The sequence below is a fragment of the Megalobrama amblycephala genome, linkage group LG7 (genome assembly GCF_018812025.1).
Source record: "Megalobrama amblycephala isolate DHTTF-2021 linkage group LG7, ASM1881202v1, whole genome shotgun sequence".
Taxonomy (NCBI): domain Eukaryota; kingdom Metazoa; phylum Chordata; class Actinopteri; order Cypriniformes; family Xenocyprididae; genus Megalobrama; species Megalobrama amblycephala.
The window spans coordinates 26,833,974-26,844,753 of NC_063050.1; the positions used below are offsets into that span (position 1 = coordinate 26,833,974).

At 37.0% G+C, this 10,780-nt stretch overlaps 1 protein-coding gene across 2 annotated transcripts in view; it reads right to left on the minus strand.

The window, feature by feature from the left end:
• The window catches only part of maml3 (mastermind-like transcriptional coactivator 3), a 136,797-nt gene extending 131,689 nt beyond the window's left edge, over nt 1–5,108 (minus strand). Inside the window, exon 1 of one of the 2 annotated variants that reach the window (XM_048196771.1) lies at nt 4,041–5,108. In XM_048196771.1, the coding sequence (XP_048052728.1) occupies nt 4,041–4,424 (384 nt within the window). In that variant the 5' untranslated portion in view covers nt 4,425–5,108. Of the gene's footprint in view, nt 1–3,583; nt 3,941–4,040 lie in introns of those variants that run through there. The other variant, XM_048196772.1, reaches the window with a different exon arrangement.
• Nucleotides 5,109–10,780: the final 5,672 nt, after the last annotated feature.

The following is a 10,780-nucleotide window of genomic DNA, read 5'->3' on the forward strand; positions in this document are numbered from 1 at the left end:
ATGTGTACATGCACACCAGCATGAAAGTGTGCACTGCAACGATAACACGGCAGAAAGCATGAAGTGTGATTAAGGGAGGTCATAGTACCAGGAACAGTGGTAAATACAACAATGCAGCTGGTAGTGAAATACTCAGTGTTGTTTCTGTTGTTAATTTAAATTAAAAAAAAAAATTTAAAAAAATAAAATAAAACATTAATATTAGATTAAAAACAAAAATTAGAAATAAACTGAAAAAAAATTACTAAAATGGAAATAAAATAAAAAAGAATTTCTAAAACAACTAATAAAATAAAAGCACAAAATTGAAAAAAATTGAAAATATATGAAAATAAAAGCCAATTCAAATTATTAATAAACACATTAAAAAAATGTAAAGTGTGTAATTTAAGACCTTGAGGATGTATACATATTTTTCCCTATACATTATGACCCAGAAAATGGGTGTGAGGATTCCAGTAACTGACTCCAGTAACATTACTTCCCTATCTAGTGCTCTTGGGTAAGTTTCTGTTTATGTTATGGAACAAATAGCAGGTACAGATTGCTAGTTAGTAATAGATTCTTTATCCATCCAAACATCTTGTCCTTATTTAGTCACTCTCATGTCATTTTCATATGCAGTTATTTTTTGTGGAACACAAAAGTAAATTGATTGATGAATTATTATGCACTGTCATACAATGATAGTTAATAGTGATTAGAGGCTGTCAAGCTTTGAAAAGTCATACATTTGTGCGAGAAAGAAACTAAATTTCACCAATCATCTTGCCCTTCCTCGAAGTTTGCGTCTATCTCATGTTTGTGTAAAAAATTCAGAATGGCATCAGCGATGTTGAATTGTCATTTCTGAAACAAGATATGGAGCTTGGCTAGACATGAGCGTCAGCAGAGGTGAAGCTTAATAGTGAACAATGACCCACAAGTCATATGGACTCATTTTTACCTCATTAGGTAAATTTGAGACTTGACAATGACATCCCATGGTTACAATTGTTGTATGATATGATAATTCCTCAAACATTCCTACTATTGTGCTTTAGAGAGAAAAAAACAACAGCACACAAGTTTGGAACAACATCAGGGTGAGAAAATAATAATTTTCATTTTTGAGGGAAAAAAAAAAAGTTCCTATTCATATATTATAATTATTTAGACATCTATAATGAGAGAAAAAAATGTGTACACTATGAACAAACACAGTGGAGCACTATTATTTCCTACTAAATTATCAAATGGCCTTCATGTCACAGAAAAAGAAACAATTTTTTTCTACAAAATTATTTCAAAATGGATAATTACTTCAATTAAAGCAGAATTAATGGGTTTTCAAGTAGTGTAAAAATACCACAATTTCTTAGGCTATTTAAAAGTAAAAAGGAGAATAAAAAGAATCATTGACAGAAACTTGACCTACAAAGTTTTCAGGTATCCTGCGTTCTTGACGTAAACAACTCCTGCAGGCAAATAAATGATTTTTATAAAAGGACTGTGGTTTTTCTGACTGCTGAAATGCTTACATGCAGACACGCACAGCGAGACCCATCGCACACAGTTGTACCTGCGCTACCAGTCTTGTAGGCCTCCTCGCAAACACATACAGAAGACAAGAAAGTTACACAGTGCTCTTGGAGTGTCTGACGTCACAAACCTCATGTAACCCTGCCAACTCGGGAGTTAAATTTAGATCTTGGGCACTGGTCCCAGACACTGCAAAACAATGTGATACCACAGGCACTGCACACACACACACGGCTGCTGGACACGACTTCAGAAGTGATAGAAATGTGCACAGATATGCATTAAACACACTAGAAGATAAAATATGGTGAACTTTAAAAACTGCAATTCGGACCAGAGATGAATTTGTACTGAAAAAACAAACTTTCAGAGAAAGATAAGTCTCAGTTATCCATAATACTATCATGAAGCAACTCATCCTGTAGTTTCCTGACTTTTGGTGCCGCTTTCTGTGTTTATACAGTAGTCAAAGGCCTTGTGTACGTGTGATATTAAAATCACAAAATACAGCTGTGAATTAAGTCCAAAATGTAAGCATATTTGGGACAAGGTATGTGCTAACTTTCTTTCTTTTGCAAAGTGCAAACCCACAGTGACAGATCATTCATGTTATCGTTAACAAAAACTGAAACTATTAAAAATCAGTTTTCGTTAATTGAAATAAAGCTGAAATAAAACAAAATATAAATATTAACTGAAAAACAGAAACTTAAATTAGAAATGTTGCTTTGGCAACTAACCCAACTCTGAACTACATGAATTAAAGCTAAATAATAGATTTTTTTCAACTACAAAAAAGGATAAAAACACAACATTACTCATGATGCAGTGACGACATCAAGAGACCCTCGCTTTGACGAATGTGACTAATAAGTGGTTGAAGACAACACGTTAGTACCAGGCGTAAACAACATAACATGTTCCAACTGGACATTTGTGATTGGATAAGCCGAGACGGATCTTAATACAAGGTGCAAATGAGGTCTATGAGATTCCTGAACCTCGAGACTGAAGGCTGCAAGGTTGCAACCTCCTTTACCTCTTTAGGGTTAAGATAAAATGCCATTACCTTACACTGGCTTCAAACTGTACTCATGACACAAATGATTCACAAAGACGACATTTTTCTTGACAAACCTCCTTTTGACATCTACTAGGCTTAAAAAGTGTAACTATTCATTCCATAACACGTGTTCACAATATGACAAAGGCAAGCCAAAGCTAATATCTCAAAAACATGGTGTTAGCCATTACAGAGTGATATAGTTTTATAATGGTCTATATTAAAATCAACTAAACATTAAAAGAGTTTAATTGTTATTTAAGACTACCTAGTTAAGCCTGATGGAGAACACTAGCTTTACCTAGAAAGCTTGCATTCACGTGCAGTAATTTCCGCACACAAATGCTGTCTACATAGGCAGCTGGCTAGGTTTTGACACACAGCCATTGTGTGGGGTCTGAACCAAGACGCACACATAAGACCCTAAAACTCGACTTGATACAGCCACCTAGCTGCAGCACAGTGCTCATGTGGAGAAAAGACAGAAGCAATAAGGCTGCGGTCTCTTTAAATCGCAATCCCTTCGATGTGAAGCGTTTGTTGCCTGTATACCGGCTCACACAGTAATGTCCACATCGCACAGAGGGAGGTCGACGACACCGGCCATTAACGCTTTGAGAACTACCTGTGTCACCCTCAGAAATTAGACTCACTTAGCATATCAAAGAGGATTTCACCGCCTTGACACAAAAGGCAACGACACGATGCTCCTCCGCCATGTGTTGAGGTTCAAGTGACTGATTTTTAACATTGTAACTTTTCTGTGGCTGCATCTGAACCGGGAGTGTAACATATCCTACTGATAAATGCTCATCCTGCGGTGTGTTTGTTTCCCCACCATCGTCACCCTTCCTTTTTTTAAATCAAATGATGTCCATAGTCTCGCGCTTAAGAGTTGCATTGAGATACACCACAGAGAGAGAGAGAGAGAAATGTATTCAACTGCTCCGAAAATAAAGTAAAAACAAAAACAGTAGCATCATTTTCAAAACAGCTCACCTTGAAACTGAAACTAGCAGAGTGGACTATTTTTATCATTTAAACCAGTGCTAACTGAGTGACACTAAACGTAAATACACATGCACGTAGTTTACAAGCAAGTTGATTTTGATTTTCAATTCCCATCATGCTTTCTAAACACGTAACACGCCTGAACTACAAGTAGTAAGTAGGAGGAGATCAAATGACATCACCAACTACTACATAACTTTATACGGGCTGCTCTGCAAAGTATCTAAACGCCTCCAAAGTTACTCTTATGCACGAGAAATAGTCCGTAAATCGCGCTGAAGTTGTTCCACATGTTGTGGTTGTCCCAGCGTCGCCGGAGTTTTCAGCTCCGACAAGTGTAAAAAGCACAGACGCCGAGTGAAAGTTTTAGCATTGCAACCCAAACAAACAGCACTGTGTTCGTTTCAAACCCCCATAAAAGAAGAGAGAGGAGAGGTGAACTCACCGCGATCAGAGTGTTGTTCCTCTGCTCGATGGTCGCGGTTGAATCGGGCTCTTGTTGCTTGCTCTGCTGTTTGCTGTTGCTGGATTTCTTGGCCCGCAGCTCTAAAGTCCGCTGGTGCAGACTCACCGTCTCCCGGCGCTCCAGCTCCAGCTGCTCGGCTTGCGCTTGGTGGTATCGGCTCTCGCAGTTGACGTGGTGCCGCCGGCAGCCCTCGATCCGCTGCCGGAGCCGCTCCACCACCGTGCTGTGCTTCGGTATGCCCACGTTACCGCCGCCGCCGGTGCTGCTGTTGGTTGCATTAATGGCAGAGTTTAAGTTACTGTTATTAATGCAAATGCCGCCGCCGGTCGGTACGGCAGCGGGGCTGGCAAAATCCCCCATCATCTGTGATTCGGGAAGAACTTTGTCAAGCCCCCCTGACTCTCTCTCTCTCCCCTCTCCGAAGCGGAGCAGAAGTCCGCTTCGCCAGGGAGGCAGATACAGTGAAATTGGGAGGAAATAAGCGTCTAAATGAGTGTAAATCCCTCCTCCGGGAGGATCGCCGTGTCAACCATTCAATAGACAACAGTGCGGGACCGTGGAGGAGCGAGAGAGGCGACCGGGTCTGTTACTCTCTCGCCTCTACTGGAGCTCCATCAAACATCCGGATGTTACTCGCAACCATCACGCATAAGCACCGCTGCTGCGAGCCCGTCGTTTTATTGTGTTGTCCTTTTGAAAAAAAGTTTTGCCGTCTGCTGCGAACAGGCTCCGGAGTTGTTTCGTGAACTTGCATTTCATTAGTTTGGCCGGCGAAACCCTCCACGAGCGCGAACAAGGTGTGCAGTTTCTAAAAGTCCCGATGGCTGGAGAGGAAATCCTACAGTCGCCAATGTGTACAGCAGCTGCCACCATCACAATAATCAAGCGCTCCCCTCCTCCATGCTAGCGGAGTGATATCAGGACAACAGCCGAGCGAAGAGCAGCCACCAGCCTGCGAGCAGCACGTCAGCTCCGCGGAAAACACGGCGCGGAGTCTAGTGCTCTGGACGCGGAGTCAATATATTGACTTCAGAGGAGGTGAACGATAGAGCGGTGTAATGCTTTACTGGCGGGTTGAGGTACTGCATCTGGATCATCTGATACTCGGAGTTTATAAGAGTACAAAGCACTGTGGGACTGTGATGTATTACGGGGTAATCATAATACCATACCATTCATACACATGTATTACAAAATGAAAAATATATAAAAATGTAGGCTAAATGTGTTATTGATAATAAAATATTTATATACATATACATGTTAGGGTTTAATGGAAATTTAAAAAAAGGGCAAAAAAATTAAGGTTCTTCCATATAGTTTTTAGATTCAGAAACTATGTGGTTCTTCAGAGTTTAAAAGTTATATTGTGCTTTCTTCTGATCAGTGTCTTGGTTTCTGTGCCATGAAATGGACATGAAATTGCAGTATTCGTTATAAATAATTTGTCTGTGCACTATTTTTTTTTTATTTCTGCTGTCATAATCTTTAATCAAAATAACTTCCTCTCTTGCAATGACATCTCTTGTTTACTGGCGTGAGGGCGGGACCACCTGTCACTCATATGAGGTCACAGCAATAGCAAACCACAACCATCCAATCAATTCCCGATGGACAAAATCAAGTGCCGTCCTACATTTTTTCTTGTTCGAGAAGTCGTTTCACTCCGATGTACGTCACAATATGGAAGAAAAGACTATCACAAGTTTCATTTCAAGAACCTAAGTATAGACATCCATCTGTAAAGCCCTTTTTGGTTCTAACTGGAACTTTTATTTTAATTTTTGAGAGTGACAAGTGTTTAATTAATGCATTAATACAGTTTTTGTTCGATCCTTTGGTGGCTTTTAGCTGCTATTATGAATACTTATGCCTTTTTCCTTTCTTAAATAATAAAAATGTAGTGCATTTGCTTGCCAATACAGGAAATGTGTTTATGAGGATCATACACATGTGCTTGTTTGCTCTAGCTTTATTTTCACTGATTGTCCCCGCAACTATCAGCAAAAGAGTCCTTTGCATTTCAGACACATTTAAAGGTTGCCCCTGCTCTTAAGCAAATGTATGTGGTGTGTGTGCACTTACAAAAAATAAATTATTCAAGTGTGTTATTAGTATACTTCTTTTAAACTAAAAATAATAAAGTATATATACTTCAATTCAAAACTGTCTAACATTAATGAATGAAATGTCTACCCAGGATGAAGTACTGCTTTGTTGATGGAAGAGATCTACTCCATCTATGTTTTGATCATCATTCTGTATCTGATCCAGACAAAGTCTTTGACAAAAACTTGATTTTTTCAGCTTTCCTTTTTATGAAACTTTCCCACAGTCAAGTGTTGAAAAAAAAAAGAATGCATGAAGCTAGAATAACGTTTTTGTTGTTGTTGTTTAAATCTTTTGATATTTTGCATGTTCAGATATGCATACAAGAAAATATTCTGGGGGCCATAAAAGTTTGTGAAAATTATAAAAAATGATGGCGCTGACTGGCAACTTAAAAAAAAAAAAAAGTGCTGGCAGAAAAAGAGTTAAAATACAGTTAAAGGGTTAGTTCACCCAAACATGACATTTCTGTCATTAATTACTCACCCTCATGTCGTTCCAGGCCCATCTTCAGAACACAATTTAAGATATTTTTGATAAAATCCGAGAGGTTTCTGATCCCCAACAGAAAGCAATGTAATTACCACATCCAGAAAAGTAGTAAAGACATCAATAAAATAGTCCACGTGACTACAGTGGTTTAACCTCAATGTTATGAAGTGACGAGAATACTTTCTGTGCACTAAAACAAAACAAAAATAACGACTTTATTCAGAATGGCGACTTAAAGAAAACTTACAAATATTGCAGTATAAATCTACTAAACTAGTAGTTTACTGAGGGTATACTTTATAGTGTACTTTCATAAACTAAAAAAAAATGTGCTACAAAAATTTAACCAGTAAATTATCAGTATACCTATAAGTTCACTTGTAGCACAGTTGCAGTACAAACGAAAACTGTTGTTGTAAATTAGTAGTTTACTACTGTATACACTTTATATTTTTATACACTAAAAAGTGGGCCAATTTAGTCACAAGTAGTATTGAAATAGTACACTTCCAATAGTGTGTGTGTGTGTGTGTGTGTGTGTGTGTGTGTGTGTGTGTGTGTGTGTGTGTGTGTGTGTGTGTGTGTGTAGAATATAATATATACATCTTTAACAGTGACAGAAGAAAGTAACAGGATCAGGTGAGGCCCTGAAGCACTGGCTGCAGTCAGTAAATGATGATAAGGGGACTGGCCGGTTTTGAAGGTGTGTGTGTGTGAGTAATTGTGAAAAAGTGCTGCTGCCCAGTCTGGTTTGCTGAGTGTGGCTAAAACAAATTGCAAACACATTCATTCTTGCTCTCTCTCTCTCTCTCTCTCTCTCTCTTGCTCTAGCACATTATATACAGAATTACAGATATAGTCAAGGCCAAAAGTTTGTGAACAACCTATATTTTAGTGGGACTATATTCTGGACACATTTCCTTGGGCCATCAAGATCAGCCTTTCTCCTGTTTTAATTGTATATAATAAAGTGTGCCAGACAGGCTGTCTTTTTTTTTTTTTTTTTTTAAATGCAATTATCTTTGATCAAATGAACAGGTATGCTAAGATCTTCACATATTTTAAAAACTCAGTCTCATAAAAGAACAAAAATCTGAGGATGTTTTTCTGAACATTTGAATTGGATGAATATTGATGCATAATTTACAGTGCAAGACTTTTAATTGTTAGAAATTCTAAATATGGTATTATTTGTTGAACGAACAAAACAGTTGAACAGTTCTGTTGTTATAGTGTTAAAGAATATCAAATAGAATTGATACATTGTGCACTGAAAATAAAATCTAGAGGAACAGATTTTATGTGTGTGGATTTTGTCTACTTCTTATTAGTGAAGAGTAATATATGTGATAGGCCAACCAAATGTTTATTTGCCCTCATGTGTCCATTAAGGAAACGAGTGAGCGAAATGCTTTCGGTGTAAATCTTCACCTCACAGCACAATTCTTGGAAAAAAAAAAAAAGCAGTAGGGCTATCACTTTCAAAATTCTAGGAATATAAATAAAACATCCAGGTTTGGGACTATGTACTTTCTGGAACTAAGTTGTTGATGTTAAACTGCCCTTTAGTGTTTGTGCTATTGGGTTGTTCTTCTTCAGGATCTTTCACTTGGTTTAACAGTTCAATGAGATCTAAACAAACAGATGTGTCAAATATTTAACGGTATCTGAAATGCTCTTTACACCACTGAGCTTTACAATAGACACAGTACAGTGTAACCTTCAGTAAACATGCATTTTCCCTAAAGTTTGTAATTAAGAGCAGGTTGTTACTTGCATGTACAAACAATTCAATGACTATTACCAACAATTAGTTTTGTTATGTAACATTTACAGAGTATCAAAGAGTTACATGTACATTATGGAACTGTTGAAGTAGAGCTGTTTCATCACCAGAAATTTGTTTTAACTATAAACAATGGAAGCAACAAAACAAAAGCACAGTGAAGTGATGTTGTTGACTGAAGGCATACATGTTCAGAACCTCTAATGTAACATTTATGAATCACTCTACAAATATAAAACTATTCTTCTCCTGCAGTAATTATGTTCATCAGGAACTCGTTTTATTTCTAATCTGTTTCCCTCTTCTTCAATCTCTACAGAATATCTATGAATTTGATTACTTTGACTGAATTCACTACCATTCAAAAGTATGATTTTTTTTAAATAAAATGAATTTTATTCAGCAAGGATGCATTAAATGAATCAAAAGTGACAGTAAATACATTTATAATGTTACAAAAAAATAGATTTTAAATAAATGCTATTCTTTGAACTTTCTATTCATCAAATAAGCCTAAAAGTATAATGGTTTCCACAAAAATATTAAGCGTCACTACTGTTTTTAACACAGATGCTTGAGCATCAAATCAGCATATTCGAATGATTTCTGAAGGATCATGTGACACTGAAGACTGCAGTAATGATGCTGAAAATTCAGTTTTGCCATCACTGGAATAACATTTAAAATATAGAAAAAAGCTATTTAAATTGTAATAATATTTCATAATATTACTGCTTGGACTGCTTTTGACTATTTTTTAATCAAATAAATGCCTTGGTAACAACAAATAACTTAGTGTAGTGTACGTTGTCATATTGTGTGTTCTTTTATTGAATCTATTTCCCATCATTTCTTAAATATGTGAAGAAATGACCAAATGAGCAGTGATCTGTAAAAAATAATGTTTTCTGGTATAAATATTTCTTAAAACAAATAATCTATAAAACATATAATCTATTCTGTTGTCATAGAAATGTAATGAAATTTATAAAGTATTAAAGTCCCCCTGTAGTCAATAATTTCATCCCTTACAACTCATCTTTGATCACCAAAATTACATATTTAAACATTTTTCCTATAAAAAAAAAAAAAAGATTGCCTTAAAATAGCTTGAATGTAACTCTACACCCTTGCCCCATTTAGTATAGACCTTGTGTAGCCCCGCCCCTTATCAGCGCTGCGCTCGTTGTCTTTTGACTTGTATTTCCACAGCTATCTTATGTATTTATGAATTAACTGCTCATTTTAAAATCTTCCCGGTCTACTGACATTTGTTAAGACATCTGCTTTAAACATGACAATGCTCATGATAACTTTCATTAACTCTACAACACGTAAATCCACTTCACCAGCTAATTATTCTTCAACAGCGATGCCTTAGAAATATACAGGGCTACCGCAAAAACGGAACTTCAAAGACAATATTCTAAAGATGGCGGCGCGCATGTTTCTCTGGAAAATAAGGTCTATAGACCTTATGTAGCCCCGCCCCTTTTCAGCGTTGCGCTCGTTGTCTTTTGACTTCCGGTTTGTATTTCCACAGCGATATTACATATATGAATGAACTGCTCGTTTTAAAATCTTCCCGATCTACTGACATTTGTTAAGACATCTGCTTTAAACATAATAATGCTCATGATAACTTTAATTAACTCTACAACAAGTAAATCCACTTAACCAACTAATTATTCTTTGACAGCGATGCCATAGAAATGTACAGAGCTACCGCAAAACGGAAGTTCAAAGACAATTTTATAAAGATGGCGGCGCGCTTGTTTCTCTGGTAAATAAGGTCTATACGCGGATCTATGAATATGCTAATTAGCCCCGCCTCCACTCACTCGCACGAGCTCAGAGATCTACTCGGTCAACTTACTGAGGTAACCACTGCACAATGGTATCGCTTTTTCCAATGTTGGACATATGATTGTAATTAATATGATTAGCCTTTTCAAACAGCTAATAATGTGTTGCTAATGTTAGACAAACCATGTTCCCATTCACGAGTCAGCTCTGTCTTCTAACAATCAGTAGCCTATCCTTAGAAACGCTTTGAACACCTTAATGTCAGTGGAGAAAGGCATATAGTTCATCATAACATTGTAATATACATCATACACCCACTATATTGCTAAATCTACTTGATTTTTATACCAATATACAACAATATACTGGGATGGATTCTTGAGACTCTCCTGCTTCAGAGCTCTCATGGTTAATGATTGCATGTAAGGTTGACGTGATTGGTTACAAGGTAGTTTGTGATGTCAGAAACATCAGCGATTTTAAACTGTGTTTTTGAAACTGTCTTTAGATCACTGCAGATTTAAAC